At 47.7% G+C, this 16687-nt stretch overlaps 1 protein-coding gene across 7 annotated transcripts in view; it reads left to right on the plus strand.

Annotated features, from left to right (window-relative positions):
* The window catches only part of PRUNE2 (prune homolog 2 with BCH domain), a 266301-nt gene that overhangs the window by 178593 nt on the left and 71021 nt on the right, over positions 1-16687 (plus strand). For all 7 annotated transcript variants that reach the window (XM_053205246.1, XM_027041002.2, XM_053205242.1 and 4 more), the window contains exons 7-9: positions 412-570; positions 3741-10308; positions 10668-11430. In XM_053205246.1, the coding sequence (XP_053061221.1) occupies positions 412-570; positions 3741-10308; positions 10668-11430 (7490 nt within the window). The remainder of the gene's footprint in view (positions 1-411; positions 571-3740; positions 10309-10667; positions 11431-16687) is intronic.

The following is a 16687-nucleotide window of genomic DNA, read 5'->3' on the forward strand; positions in this document are numbered from 1 at the left end:
TTGGGAAACAATTACAAATAAAGAACAACAACTTCCTCCTATTTTTCTAGGGATAGGTTGCAATAACAGCAGCCTTTCCTACATCCTATGAACATACAAGGAAAAGTAGTTTTTACAAAGTTAACATTCAAAGAAATATTTTAGGGGAAAAAAACCCTGTTAAGATATTTGTTCCTTGTCTGAACTACCTTAATAAGGGCCAAGCCTCCTTCCTTTCCCGGGTTAGGAAAACAAACAAGCAAAAGTCATTTTAAGCCCGAGCACGAGAGTTTGCAAGCTTGTGTGACCATCTTGCTTGCGTCTGATAATGAGTATCTGTCACGAAATATCGCAACGCCGGACAGATTGGTGGCACAACTCCCCCAAGCCAGGCAGTTGGCATTAATATCAAATTGCCTGTTGTTGTTTCAGAACTGTATGTTTCACAGCAATATCAGCAGCGACTTGAAAGCATTTGCAGACAAGTTCGGTTTTGACGTCCTCATCCTCCTGGCCAGCTACCTGTCGGAGGAAGAGCAGCCGAGACGACAGATTGCCGTGTACTCCCAGAACCTCGAGTTGTGCAGTCAGGTAAGGACCTTCTTCACTCAGGCCCATTTCACTGCTGCCTAACCTGGTGGCTGTCACAACACGCGGCAGAACGTGGGAACGCACTGGTGGCCCAGAGAAATGGACCCAAGAGATAAGGCCCTGGAGTGGGAGTTTTAAGAAATGTTGGGGGTAGGGGCGCCTGGGTGGCTCAGTTGGTTGAGCGTCAGACGTCGGCTTACGTTGTGATCTCACGGTTCGTGAGTTTGAGCCCCATATTGAGCCATGTGCTGTCAGCATAGAGCCCGCTTCGGATTCTCTGACCCCTCTCTCTCGCCCCCTTCCCTGCTCACCCTGTCTCTCTCAAAAATAAATAAACATTGAAAAATAAAAAAAAAATAAATAAAACAAAATACTATCAAAGAACAAGAAAGAAATGTTGGGGGTATTTTGCACATTGGGCCATTGACTGATAAAAATGTTTCATTTGCAATGCTTTCCTTCAGAGTTTTAGTTTTTAGTTTTATTGCTATCTTACCAAAAAAAAAAAAATCGCCTAATTAAAATCGGCAGTGAGATAAATATCGGCCCTTTTTAAAAAATTGCGGTGTAATGGAAACACAACATTGTATTAATGTCTGGGGTACGACATAATGATTCGATATTTGTGTATATTCTGAAGTGACCACCACAGGAAGGCTAGTTAACATGCATCGCCATACACAGTTACAAAAAAAGTTTTTGTGTGAGGAGGACTTCTAAAATCTCCTCTTTTAGCAACTTTCAAATACACAGCACACTATTATTAACGATAGTGGCCATGCTGTACATTACATCCCCAGGACTTAACTTGTTTTGTAACCGGAAGCTTATACCTTTTGACCCCCTTCACCCCCACCCAGGGCGTGTTATTTTATTTTGTTTTTATTTTATTGCATTGTATTGTATCGTATTGTATTTTAATTCTATTCTATTCTATCTATTTTATTTTTATTTTTTGCCTTAAGTTTAGTTGACAGGCGTAGAACATAGTGGTTCCACAACTTCATGCCTTATGCTGTGCTCACAAGCTCACTAGGTCTGGCACACTAATCCCATTGACTATATCCCCCGTGCTGCACCGTTGATCCCTCGTGACCACAAAAGGCCTTTTAAAAGATCCCCGTATCTATTTGTCTTCTAGACTAAATCCGAAAAGAGAAAGAGCGTATCTTTTTTCACCCAAAGAAGGGCAAGTCCTCCTGCGGATGATGTTTGCTTAGGACTCCTGTTCGGTCATACGTAAAAAGGTTTAGTCCCTGTCTGAATACCTATTTGGTGCCCAGTGTTTAGTAACTGGTGACCTAATGCTTTAATCAAAGTTGGCTCGTCTCCGACTACTAAAATTCTGACTGGTTAATTAGCCAGCTCCTCTCGGTTGACAACTGAATTTTTTAACCCAACGTTTTGGAAACGATAGAAGAGGTAGACAAAATTAATCAAAATAGGGCACTGGAATGCCAAACTGGGTGTACTTAAGAACTAATATGAGAACCTACGTGATTCATTATAATACGGACGACATGAATGTAGAACAGTTTTCTCGCTAATCTTTCCTCATTAACGGATTAGACACCGGTCTATCCGCAGGTGGCTACAACCAAAGTCTTGACTCCTTTCTTGTTCTACATCGTCACTCTCTGTCCCCCGAGAGATCCGTCTTGGCTGTAGTGCATGTGACTGTAGGTACTCACAGACTCTCTGTGCATTCTCCAGTCCAAATATGCAAGAGCCCCTGCTCCTGCTACAGATGTTTTCTACCCTCCCTTCTGACCTGACCCTCACATATCTGTGCGTTGCCTCACCAGCCTGTGGCTTTTTCAGTGCTTTTTGTCTGCACTGGGTTCCAAAGCTCTATTTACCTTTGGACACTGGTTTCCTAGGGGCAGACTTCTATCTCCTAAGCCTCCACCATGGTGGTTTTCAAATCACTTTTAGCAGCAAATCGGTTTAAAAGTTGGTTAATCTAAAACAGACAAAAGTGGGAGAGCAGGTAAAGGCCAGCTCTGCCCTGCCTCCCTCTCTTCTTCCCCACGGGCTTCCCCAGCCATCACTTGAGAGACGGTTCCACTGAGCAGAACAAGGTCAAGACTACTCTAGAGAATCCCTCTGTGTCCACGTGATCACCGTTGATGAAAAGTCAGCCTCTGCAGAGTTCAAAACGTGGCTCCTTTAGTTGTTAACTACAAGTTATTTAACCTTGCTGGGTCTCTGTTTGATCATTGGCAAAACAGGGACAAAGGATCCCTACCTTGTAACAGAATTATTTTGAGGATTAGAGAAGATAATGCACATAAAACCTTTAAACTGCGCCTGGCATATGGAAACACTCAATCAGTGTTAATTATTATTATCATCATCATCTGTGTGATGATGATAATAACAAATATATTATTGCTATTGTTGTTGTTACCGCCACTGACCCTGTGGGGCCATTTCAAAAGCCCAGTGTGCCAAATTTCCCTGACATTTCCTAAAAACATCATAGAGCTGCAGCCCGGTTCTGGCCTCACACCAGCTGTCACACATTCTCTTGGCCTCCCAGGTGAGCTTTGTCTGTTCCAGGCTCCCCGTCGATGCTCCCTGGGGCGGGAAGAGACAGTTGGGGCCCCGAAGTGCTGTTAGGAAGTTCCACCTCTGGTAGCTTTCTCTTTCCTATGTTCTCCTTCCCCTTACGAAGCTTTCTCTTTCCTATGTTCTCCTTCCCCTTACGAGGCTTTCCGAGGCAAAAGCAGGTCCCCGGTGCCTGGTCCTAAACAAAAGCCCTTTGTCCACCTGATTGCCCCTTATTCTCACACGTGTTCCCCTAGTTCTCAGCAACCAGCATTCTCTCTGCTTTTTGCAAACTTAACTTGCACTCCCGTTGGAAGACGGTATCATATTACGACAAGGAAAGGATTTAAATGGTGGAAATCTCTTAACCTGTAACTTTCAGAAGCAAGCAAAATTGAGCAGTGGGATTTTGAGTTAAAGGAGAGCCAGTTGGATGGGATCGTAGAAAGAGCCGGTGGTATAGTAAGTGGGACTTTCCGTGTCTTACGTTATGCAGTTTTCAGTTGTTTGAGATCTTCTTTGTAGACGGATGAACCCAGATCAATTTTATATTAAGAAAAGTTAAGGAAGATGCAAGGAGTGCCTGAGTGCTCACACAAACCCCTGTGCCTCCCTGACAGATCTGCTGCGAACTGGAAGAAAGCCAGAACCCTTGCCTGGAGCTGGAGCCCTTTGAATGTGGCTGTGATGAGATCCTGGTGTACCAGCAGGAGAACCCGTTGGTGACCTGTGATCAGGTGCTCCTTCTCGTCAAGGAAGTCATCAACAGGAGATGTCCAGAGATGGTCTCCAACAGCCGGACGTCCTCAACGGAAGCCGTGGCAGGCAGCGCCCCATTGTCCCAGGGATCTTCCGGGATTATGGAGCTGTATGGTTCTGACATAGAGCCACAGCCCAGCTCCGTGAATTTCATAGAAAACCCTCCAGATCTCAACGATTCTAATCAGGCTCAGGTGGATGTAAACATCGACCTCGTCAGCCCAGATAGCGGGTTGGCCACCATTAGGAGCAGCCGTTCATCCAAGGAGAGCTCGGTTTTCCTCAGTGATGACAGTCCAGTGGGAGAAGGTGCTGGGCCTCACCACAGCCTCCTCCCAGGGTTTGACTCCTATAGTCCCATCCCCGAAGGAGCAGTCCCAGAGGAGCATGCCCGGTCTGGAGAACACAGGGAATCCTTTGACCTCTTCAACTTTGACTCAGCAACCATGGCTTCTGGGCAGTCCCAACCATCTTCTCATTCTGCAGACTACTCTCCTGCAGATGACTTCTTCCCCAATAGTGATTCATCAGAAGGACAACCCCCGACAGGGCCTAAAGAAATCAATGGGATAGGGATGGACATGTCCAAATATTCATCCAGTTCACTTTTGTCAGAGGCTGGCAAAGATGACCTTGTGGAATTTGATGAGGAATTTGTTCAGAGACCAGAAAGTCCCGAGGATAACTCTGAAAGAAATGTGAGCCTGACAGGTTTTGTGGGAGATAAATCTCCTTCACCAGAAAGGCTGAAAAATATTGGAAAGCGGGTCCCACCAACACCTATGAATAGCTTTGTAGAAAGTTCACCATCCACGGAAGAACCAGCTCTACTCTACCCAGAAAGTGTGACCCCAAAAGCAGTAGACACGGGTCACATAGGGCCACCTCAGACCCGTGCACGGTGCAGCAGCTGGTGGGGTGGCTTGGAAATTGACTCTAAAAATATTGCAGACACATGGAGTTCTAGTGAACAGGAGTCTGTCTTCCAGAGCCCCGAGTCATGGAAAGACCATAAGCCAAGCCCAGTGGACAGGAGAGCCTCAGATTCTATATTTCCACCAAAGAGTCTCGAATTCCCAAAGTCAAGTCCCTGGGAGTCTGAATTTGGTCAGCCTGGGCTGGGCAGCCATAATATTCAGGACCAAAATGAGGACCACTTACAGTGTCAGAACGTGCCCACAGAGAAATCGAATCTGCCCAGTGCTTCTCCTCAGGGGGCACACCACCTGATCGAAGACTTTGCTGCCTTGTGGCGTTCTGATCGCTCCCCCACGGCGATGCCAGAGCCGTGGGGAAATCCCACGGAAGATGGGGAACCAGCCGCTGCGGTGTCATTCCCAGCCTGGAGTGCATTTGGTAAAGAAGATGGCACCAAAGCTTTGGCAAATACCTGGAATCTGCACCCAACGAGCGGCGAGACGCCTTCTGTGAGGGACCCGAGCGAGTGGGCCATGGCAAAAAGTGGGTTTTCTTTTCCCTCAGAAGACAATTCACCCAGTGAGGCAAATAACGAAGCGCCCCCAGAAATCTGGGGTAAGAAGAACCACGACTCCAGGGATAATATCCTTATATCTGGAAACCCCAGATCCGATCTGGACCACGCGTGGAATGGTTCCAAACCGACAAAGGAAGATCAGAATGGCGTAATGGATCCCAAAATTAGGGGGGAGGTGTATGAAAAGGTAGACTCCTGGAACCTTTTTGAGGAGGGTATCAAAAAAGGAGGGGCAGACGTCCTGGCACCTTGGGAAGATTCCTTCTTATACAAATGTCCCGATTACAGTGCATCCAACATAGGGGAAGATTCGGTGCCCTCCCCCTTAGATACCAACTACTCCACATCTGACTCCTATACTTCGCCAACATTTGCTGGAGACGAGAAAGAAACAGAAAGCAAGCCATTTGCTAAAGAGGGAGGTTTTGAGTCACAAGATGCTAACTCTGCCACAGGGGAGACTGAAAGGCCTCCCCAGTCGCCGCAGCAGCCACCTAGAAATCGAATTAGTTCAGGTCCCGGGAACCTAGAAATGTGGGGCTCACCGGATGCAGATAACAGTTCGGAGACAAATGTCACTTACAACTCCGAGAAGGATTTACTCAGGACGGAGCCCACAGATGATAAGAACATCTCCATGGAGGATGACATCGGGGAAAGCAGCCTGTCCAGTTACGACGACCCCAGCATGATGCAGCTGTACAATGAAACAAACCGACAGCTCACGCTTCTGCACAGCAGCACAAACTCCCGCCAGGCTGCCCCTGACAGCCTCGACTTGTGGAACAGAGTGATTCTGGAGGACACGCAGTCCACTGCAACCATCTCCGATATGGATAATGATTTGGACTGGGACGACTGTAGCGCGGGTGTGGCAATCTCCAGTGAAGGTCAAGCACAAGGATACATGATTGAAAGCGCTGAACCGGAGACCCGATTTTCAGTGAGACAGCTGGAGCCATGGGGTGTGGAGTATCAGGAAGCAAATCAGGGGGATTGGGAACTCCCCGCACCTTCTGAGCACAGCAAGGACACTCCTGCCAATGGATATCACACACTGAATGAAAAAAGTGGACAGCTGATCGCAGATAGCATTTGGGACTCCGTCATGAGAGATAATGACATGTCTTCGTTAATGTTACCAGGCCCCTCATATGTCACAGATTCTGAACAACACAAATCTCCTTCTGGAACTCCCAACTCATCAGAAAAAATTAAGGACAGTTGTATCCCAGACATGCTAGAAGCCTCTGGAGCCGGCGAGTCAGGTGCACTTGATCCTGATAAGCAGGACCCGTGCAGAGGAACCCTGCCACATGATGCGACATCCTTGGCAACCAACTTTGAGAATCCAGGGCATTTTGGACCCTCAGATCCATGGACAGGTCCTAGCTGTGGACAAAGCAAAGGTGAGGAGGAAGCCCATGGAGCCACTGCTAGGGAGCACCTCCGTGAGGAGGAGATGACAGACGGAGCTTCGGAGCAGTCTGGAAAAGGGCAAAGTGACCGGGAAGGCTCTTCCCCGGTTGCATCTGAACATCAAGAAATCTGTGATGAGTCCGGCAAAATCAACTCTCTCTCAGTCCCTTCCAGCCCTCAGACTGAGGAACCCCAGGAGATTTTAGAGCACGAGAGGGGGTCCTACAATCCAGGTTCCTGTGATGTGCGCGCAGAAGTGTCCACAAACGGCCTGCGGGCAGAAGAGACCTGTGACAAGCCCCTCCCGTATCACAGAAATTCAGATGACGCCACTGACACTTCCAGTGGGCTTGGGCTGAATTTAACAAAAACTGTATCTTTCCCTGAAATGAGTCTTGAGAGCACTGAAGAGTGTAACGTTCTGGAACCAGAGAGAGTGAACCAAGAGCCACGCCATGAATGTCCCCAAAGCCTTGACATTTGGGATGGCTCTGTAGACAGTGATGTGCAGGTCGATGTCCCAAATTCTGAGATTACTAAGAGTCTTGAAGTTGAGAGGACTGAAAACAGCCTTCCAGGAGCTTCTTCATCAGGAAATTATCGCAGAGATAGTATTTCTAGTGAGTATACACATTCGAGTGCATCGAGTCCTGGCCTTAATGATTCCTCAGCTCCATTGCCTTCCTGGGAACATGGACCCAATATGGGGCATCAGGAGCAGAAGCAAGATGATTGGAGCAAACAGAGTCACCAAGAATCTGAACTAATTACTACTGATGGCCAAATAGAAGTAATTACTGAAATGGAGGACCTGGACAAAAACAGAATGGACAGGTTTGAAAAGAGCTTAGATCTCAAGGTTCCTAAATTTTTAGAGATTTGGAATGACTCAGTAGATGGCGATTCCTTTTCGTCTGTATCCAGCCCTGAAACAGGCAAATGTTCTGAGTATTCCGAGGCATATCAGGAAAGGTGTCTAGTGGTTAGCCATCAGGAGAAAAATGACCATGACCTTCCTAAAACCGTGCAGCCAGAGGATGCCAAGTTCATTTCAACAAGTTCAGGTTCTGATGACGACAGCATAGGTGATGAAGAGTCAGTGGAGAAAGAGGTCCACTTGGGCACTTGCCAAGTTGCTCAGAGCGACCCCAGAGCTTGGGATTCAGTGAATGAACCTAATAAGTTCTTGGCCACCGCTGATCCCAAGTCTGAGGAGTGTCCTGCGTATGTAGGCAATTCAGAAGCAAGAGAGAACAAGCCAGACCCATTCTGTGACAACCAACAAAGCAGCCCCGATCACTGGAATTTCTCACCGCTAAAGGAGACCGAACTACAGGTTACAGCAGTGGATACAGAGATGAGATCTTCTCCAGAAACAGGGAAGACGGGAGAGACCACCTGGCAGCTATCTCCCCAAAGCGAATCAAAGAATGAGAATTATTCCAAACTGGAAACACTTGGCTTCTCAGCTGAGCACTCCGAGCGGTGGAATGCCTCTCTACAAGAAGGACGACCGATGGAGAGCACATTTGAAAGGGAATTGCCCAACCCAAGTAGTGTGTTAGAGATGAATCCTTCAGTATACCACAAAGTGGGTCCCTGGGGAGTACCCACCCAGGGTGATATTGAACCCATGGAAACGCATTGCACTCAGCCCTTCGGTGATGAACATCGGTCACCCTTTCTGGAGAGCAATGAGGAGAACTCCCATGAGCAACTCTGGAACATTCAACCGAGACAGCCAGACCCAGAAGCGGATCAGCTTGGCCAGCTTGTGATACTGGACCAAATCAAAGAAAAGGATGCTAGAGAGCAAACCTTCTTGTCTTCTGCTGGTGAACAGCTGACTTCCGAAACACCTACCCAAGAGCAGCAGAGTCAGAATACAGCGCTGTCCGTCTGGGATCAGCCAGATGCAACGTTTCCTCACACAGATGAAAATGAATGTGTCATATCTAATGTTTTGACCGTGGAGTGTCAAGAAACAAATCGGTGGGAAGAAGAAAAATCGTACCCGAGTGAAATAACAAATTCCAGCATTGCCTCAGAAGATTTCCCGGCTGTCAGTTTTTCCACCCAGTTGATAAAGAAGTCGGGCTCTGAATGGGATGTCTGTCCTCCTAGGGAGAGCCCCGAAGGCACATTCGTTCCAGATATTTTACACGGCAACTCCCAGGAGGGTGGGCAACTGGCCTCAGCTTCGCCTGACTTGTGGATAGATGCTAAGCAGCCCTTCAGTTTGAAAGCAGATGGTGAGAATCCAGATATACTGACCCACTGTGACCGTGACAGCAATTCTCAGGCTTCCAACAGCCCTGATATATGCCATGATCATGAAGCAAAGCAAGAGACTGAACAGCTCGTCAGGGCTGGAGTGGGACCAGAAGGGGAAGCCAGTGAGTTATATCTCACCGAGCCAAAGATGGGTGAAGAACCCAATCGGGAGCCTGGGCAGGAATTTGTCCCATACGATTCAGAACTATATTCTGAAAATGTAATCCCACTGCCTCCGATCAGTGATCAAGTGAACATAAGTGGCTCATCTCAGCCTGCCTCTCAGAGAGGTTCTCCTGAACCTTCTGAAATAAATGGTGAAGGCAATACAGGTTTAAAAGCAGCAGACAAAGTTGCTGCCCCAGATGTAGCACCGGCTTTGGAACTCGTTGACAGAACAATCTCAATGATGGAAAACGTGGGGACCGGTATTTCTGTAACTCTCCAGGAGCCTACGATGGACAGCAACAGCTTGTTGGTGTCAGAGGGCCTCTCTCCTGAGAGTCAGACAGATGCAGGAGCCTTGTTGGACGAGGAGCAACTTTTTGCTACTGAGAATTCTGCCACGGTTCCTGACGCCCCGTTAGCTTCAGACACTTGCCTGGACATAAGCGAAGCTGCCTTTGACCACAGCTTCAGCGATGCCTCAGGTCTTAACACATCCACGGGCACAATAGATGACATGAGTAAATTGACATTATCTGAGGGCAATCCAGAAACGCCAGTTGACGGGGATGCAGGGAAGCAAGAGGTCTGTTCGTCTGAAGCCTCGTGGGGTGATTTCGAATATGATGTCATGGGCCAAAATATCGATGAAGATTTAATGAAAGAGCCTGAGTATTTTCTCTATGGCGGTGACCCTCCCTGGGAAGAAGACACCCTGAAGCATTCGCTGGCACCTTACACACCCCCCTTTGATTTGTCCTATCTCACAGAACCTACCCTTGGTGTCAAAACAACAGAGGAAGCCGAGTCTCCAGAGGACGAGTCTCTAGGGGCCGAAGCAGCCGAGATGCTGCTTTCCGCCCTTCCTGATCAAAAAAGCAAAGAAAACCACGCCGAGACCCCCAACAGACAGCCTGGACAACTGGTTGTCCTGCATATTCATGAAGACCCCGAGTCCGTTTCTTTGCCAGCAGGAGCCCACCCCAACCTTGAGCTGTCTCCGTCCAACATCGACTGGGAAGTAGAGACAGATAATTCGGATTCACCAGCAGGTGGAGACGTAGGACCACCAAATGGTAAGAAACAACCCATTCCTCCACCCCCAGAAACTGCTGTTTTCACGCAATTAACATATTTGTAAACTGAGCTTTTCCTACCAACGCGGGGAAGAGAGGAACTAACTTCATTTGCAATGCATGCCTCCCCTAGTCCTGTGTCACAGCAGTCATAATGTCTGCTGCTCCTGTAATACCTTTCTCGGAGCCTATGAGAAAATGAAACAGCTCTCCAAACAAACAAACAAACAAACAAAAAAACCCTAAAAAAGTTCTTAAATTTCTCTCCCCTTAGATGGGGCATTTGCAAAGATCACACATCTCATGATGTGTTCATGAAGGCTTGTTCTCCTCTTCTCCCCTTCACCTTCTGCTTCTAGGTGCCAGCAAGGGAATATCAGAATTGGAAGAAGAAAAAAGAATTCCGACCCAAGGGCCTGAGCAGGTAACAGCGGAATCCAGGGAAGAAAGGTACACAGAGAGGAATGAAGATAATCACGCGGCACACATGGGTTACATACTTGTCAACCATGAAGAAAATTCACCCGCAAAGCCAGAGGCCTGCGAGGCAAGAGAAAACACATCTGAATTAGACGAGTTTCACGCAGGTTCTGAAGAAGAGATGTCAGGAACTCAGCTGGCCGGCTTCCCGGATTCATGTCAGCTTGCCTCTTTAAATGAAAGAGGAGATCATTCTGCAGAGAGACTGTCTCCCCAAGGTGAGAAGAGATCGGCTCTTGAAAGCCCTGGGCAAGACCAGAATTGGATGGTCTTGGGCCATAGCGAGGTTGGTGACGAGACGTTGGAAGCTAGGAACTCAGGGCCTGGATGGGCTGGCCAAGCTGTGGAGTCAACCTCTGATTGTGGCGTGGGCGAGGGTGCCCAGATGCAAGTTCTAGGAGGCATGAAGCCTCTGGAATCCTTAGCCCTAGAGGAGGCCTCTGGTCTGGGCAGCCAATCGCGGAAGAGCAAGAGCCGCGGCGGGGCTGACCCGGATGCAGTTATGCTGCAGGCTGTCGCCCATGACAATGAATGGGAAATGCTTTCACCACAGCCTTCTCAGAAAAACATGATCCTTGAAACGGAAATGGAGGAGGAGACAGAGTTTCTTGAGCCCGGAACGAGGAAGCTGAGACCGAATGGGTAAGCAGAAAGCTAGACTTCTTTATTTTTTCCTGAAAAACATCGTATTCGAAAACTGGGGAAATGGTGAAGGCCTGTGGAATACGAAGAATACGTAGATGATAGGAGCTTTGCTTCTATGTGTTGTAAACCCTCAGGAGAAGCAGCTGCTTCAAAGACAGTGGCCACAAAGACAATGATACTTTGTGTGTGTGTTTAGCCAAAAAAGCCCCTTCAATTTCCACCCAGAGTCTGTACTTACCCTTCCAATCCTTATACTTACACCACCTACTCAATACCTATTTTACTCTTAAACAGGCATCTGGAACCAGAAAGGGGAGGGCAGTTTGCTCACAGTATCTCACTTAATATTTCCAACACCCCTGAGGCGTTGGGTATCATTCCCTTTATTTTGCACACACTGGTGAGGGCGCCTCAAAGAATCAGAGTGAACCCTCTGGGCTTCAAAGGTTTTTCACGTCCAAAGCCAATAGTTTTCCAGCAGACACACTGCCTATATTACATAAAAGGCACTTCTGATTTTCTGTGATACCTACCTGACTCCTTGGGGCTGAGGAGACGCCTCAGCGAGCTCAAAAATCTCAGTGTGAAAGCTTCACTCCCCAGTTGGCTGGAAGATTGGCAAACAAGTGATTCATTTGTTCGTTCACTCGTTCATTGGTTCGTTCGTTCATTCATTCATCATATGGTGTCTGAGCCTCTGCTTCGTGCGAGTTTCTGGGTAGCTGGTGGATATACAGCAGGGAACAGGATGTGATCTCTGTCCTCAAGCTCCAAGGCCCTGTTGATACCAATGAGGGTCGTTCATTTCTTTTCATTTGTCCCGATAAAGCCCTCTTGCTCCCAGGGACAAAAGGGAAAATGTGACCAGTAAAGGGGAAGGTCATCTTTCCTCTTTAAAAATACAGTGGAGGGGCGCCTGGGTGGCTCAGTCCGTTGAGGGTCCGACCTCGGCTCAGGTCATGATCTCGCGATTCGTGAGTTCGAGCCCCGCTTCGGGCTCTGGGCTGACAGCTCAGAGCCTGGAGCCTGTTTCAGATTCTGTGTCCCCCTGTCTCTCTGCCCCACCCCTGCTTGTGCTCGCTCTCTCTGTCTTTCAAAAATGAATATACATTTAAAAAAATTAAAATACAGTGGAAAAGAAGGTATCTTTTTCCCACTCATTTAGGGAGTATAAAGAACTATGCATACCACGTACTCACTGTGAGTCGAAGAATCCAGATTCCAGCCTGGCTCTGCCATGACTGGTTATGTATTTTAGGATTAACCCTACGCTCAGATTTCGTCATGCATAAAATTGGTGGGTTGGGCTGGAGGATCTCAAGGCTTTCTTCAAGTTTCCATTTGTGTGAGCTTACTTTGTGTGTAAACAGACTGTGTCCGGGAGAGCTGTGGTGTTCACAAACGACATTTCCCCATGAAAGGAATACAAAAAGCAAGAAGGAACAGCAGGGGTAGAGAGTAAGGGTTGGGAAAGTGCCACAAAGAGTTAAAAGCTGGTCTTCAAGTGCAGCTTCGGAAACCCAGACCTCTTCAGTTGGCCTCATCTTTCTTTCTCCCTGTCAAGCTATTTCCTTCCCGAGAGACCCCAGATCCGTTATCTGAAAGAGAGTAGCAGATGCATCCCAGCAGCCCTGCTGGCATTGTTCTAGATTGAGCTAAGAACTCAGGCAGCCTGGGCTTGGCTGAGCTGTGGTTGGCATCTCGTCTGCGTTTTGCACGTGTCCCCGCAACCCCACAGATGACCCTGTTCGGTGTTACCATACCCCCCCTTTCTTTCAATACAGTTTCCTGGCTCATAGTTTTCTGCTCAGCCCCTGCAGTAATGAACGTTTTCTCACGACCGGGGGAGGGGCGCAGAATCTCCTGCCGGCATTTGTATTACCTTTTGCGTAAATAATTAACTCTCAATGTATTTAAAAGCTTCCCCTGTGTGCTAGGTTTTGAGAGGGTGCAGAGTTGTCTAAAACAGTGATTCTCTAAGTAGGGTCCTAAAATCGGCAGCCTCCGGGTGCCTGCCTGACTCAGTCAGTAGAGCATTCGACTCTTGATCTTGGGGTCATGAGTTCAAGTCCCACGTTGGGACTAGCGACTACTGAAGTCAAAAAATAAACCCAGCAGCCTCAGAATCACCTGGCACTCGTTAGGAATACGAATTACTGACCCCACTCCAGGCTGTTCCTGAACCAAGAAGTTGAGGTGGGGTCCAGCCATCAGTGCCTTAACACAGGTGATTCTGCCGCACGCTTAAGTTGGAGAACCCCTGGGCTAAAACTTACTCCCAATGGGAGGTGACAGTTTACTAAGGGAATTAAACACAGGTGAAGAGGCAGCTAATAGTGTAACATGTAAATCAAGATAGTTAATGACCAACACACGTATAAATATGTATCACGAGCACTTGTCGCGGAGCACCGAGCCCTGTCTGTGGGCTGCATCATATTACCATGGCAGGAATCACACAAGGAAGGAAACTGATGTTCAGAAAGTTGAATCACTTGCTGTGGTTTCCAGTTAGAAAGTGAAGAAGCTGGCATTTGAATTTAAATCCTTCTGTGTCCAGGCTGTGTGCCAATGCTAGTAAACTAAGAGGGGGGAGGCATCGGGGCGCCTGGGTGGCTCTGTTGGTTAGGCATCTGACTTTGGCTCAGGTCATGATCTCACAGTTTGTAGGTTCGAGCCCCGCGCTGGGCTCTGTGCTGACATTTCAGAACCTGGAGCCTGCTTCAGATTCTGGGTCCCCCTTTCTCTCTGCTCCTCCCCCACTCTCACTCCGTCTCTCTGTCAGAAATAAAAGAGGAGAGGCATTTATACAGGGTGCTTTCGTGGAGGAGGAATAAGGGGTGGCCTGTTATCCAATAGCATCAGGAGGCAGACTGTCCAGGGGCCCCGATATGTTAAAGGGCCCTGCAAAACTCTGAAATGCTCGACACGTTAAAGGGCCCCCTGTGAGACTCTGAAATGCTTTTAAAACCTAAAGAAAAAAATGACTATACTCCTGTGTGGATTATAGTTTTTTCTACCAATGCAGGTGTAAAATAAAAGTTTTGGATTTTTTTGACTGAAGGAAGGAGCTCATGAAGGTAACAGTGCCTAAGGCCCAGCAAAGTCATACTGTGGCCATAAGAGGTGTAATTCGGGACAGGTGTTAAAGGAAGGTCATAATCTGGAAAGGCAAAGAAGAGGGTGAGAGGTCAGCCAAGTTGGCTAGAAAGAGTGAGGGGAAGGAAACCATGGACACAGGAAGGTAATCCCAGAAGGAATATAAGATAGTCCTATTTTTCCAACTAAAAATCTGGAAACATCTGACACATAATTTGATCATAGGACAGGATCAAGACTGTCCTGAAAAAAAAAAAAAAATTGGGTTTTCAAAATTGGGCGCCTACTGGCTCAGCCCGTTAAGTGTCTGACTTCGGCTCAGGTCATGATTTCATGGTTCGTGAGTTCGAGCCCTACCTCGGGCTCTGTGCTGACGGTGCGGAGCCTGCTTGGGATCCTCTGTCCCTCTTTCTCTCTCCACCCCTCCCCTGCTCTCGCTCTCTCTCAAAAATAAATATTAAAAAAAACCCACAGAAGTGAGCTGATAGTGTATGCAACATGACGTTTCAGCCACAAACTGGCTTCTAGCCCTCCCCTCCCCCAGCTGCACCCCCTCACTCAGCTCCCACACCGTTCTGAGAGCAGCAAGCCACATTGTCAAAACGCGAGGAAGCTTTAGGAGGTGGCTTTTCTCCTTGTACTCCCCTGACTGCCTCTTGTTAACAAAACTTGTTATGAGGGCAGGAGGGAAACTCTCCCTTGAGATTTTCAGCACCGTGTTCTGGTTCCCAGGCCCAGTCTTCCCTCTTCCCAGAGACTTTGCCAACACCCCGGTCACGCTCGAGCAGTACAGCCGCCAGCTCAGAATCGCACAGCAATTCCCGAGACAGGGATGGGTATGCCTGATCTTCCCGATGTGGTCACAAAGAACATTGGCACAGTCGTCTGCAACAAACACAGTTTTCTTAAAATGAAGAGCCATTTATGTGTTTATTTTAAAGAAGGCAGGGTTGCAAGGGTGTCATGTGAAAAAAAGGGCAACGTGATTATGTACGAGTCAGGTTTCTCCAGCAAAACAGAACCAATAGGAGCAAGAAGAGATATCTCTCTATCGATCGAGAGAGAGACAGAGGGAAAAGCATTTCAAGGAATCGGAATCGACTCACCAAGGTTTAGGGACTGGCAAGTCCGAAATATGGAGGACAGACAGGCCAGCAGGCTAGAACCTCAAGCAAGAGTGGTGGCAGTCTGGAGTCTGAATTCTGCAGGACAGCAGGCCGGAAACGTAGGCAGGGTCTCTCTGTTGCAGACTTGAAGAGAGTTCCCTCTTTTTGGAGAAACTTCAGACTTTGCTCCTCAGGCCTTCAACTGACTAGATAAGGCCCACCCACATTCTCTGAATAATCTGCCTTATTCAAAGTCTGCTGAATCTGCCTTATTCAAAGTCTGCTGATTTCAGTGTTAATCACATCTAAAAAAATACCTTTACGGTATTATCTGGACTGGCGTTTGACCAAATAACCGGGCACTGTAGGTAGCCTAGCCAAGTTGGCACGTAATATTAATGATTGTGGGTTATATTCAAAAGCCTGAACAACATGCTAAAGGAGCATGAAACCGTTGACCTTCGTAAACTCACCACCATCTGAATTCTATAACAATGGGATGATCAATAGACAAATATCGATCCTTGGGTCTTGGGGTAAGGAAAGAGCTGTGCAGGCTGATAAAAGGAAATAATTTCCAAGCAGAGCAAGAAAACAGATTCTATGTGCCTGGTCTCTTGTAGATACATGCACAGGGGAGGGCCGCAGGGCAGGGAGAGGCAGAGGAGAGGCAGAGGAGAGGTGAGCGAGGGGGAGATCTGGCACATGTGCTTTTGAAAAGGTATTTAGAAAGAACCTGATCCTTGTATTTGCGGAGCTGTAGCTTGTCGTCTCGCTCCGGGAGGTGAGTTATTTGCTACTCCCTAAAGTAAAAATGACCTTCAAACACAATAGACGTCATATCCACACAACCTACTTCTTGTGGTCATCTCTGTGCATTCTTTCTTTTTGCATGAGTAACGTTGGCCTTTTCTTTTTTTTTCCTTCCCCGTGACACCATTAAATCGTTACACGGTTTTCACGAGACCTTCTAAACCCGGACTTTTTCTGTCTAGGACTTACGGTTGAGGAATTAGTACGTGGGGTCTTACCCCCAGGTGAATGCTGAA

The sequence above is a fragment of the Acinonyx jubatus genome, chromosome D4, assembly GCF_027475565.1.
Source record: "Acinonyx jubatus isolate Ajub_Pintada_27869175 chromosome D4, VMU_Ajub_asm_v1.0, whole genome shotgun sequence".
NCBI classification, from domain to species: Eukaryota; Metazoa; Chordata; class Mammalia; order Carnivora; family Felidae; genus Acinonyx; species Acinonyx jubatus.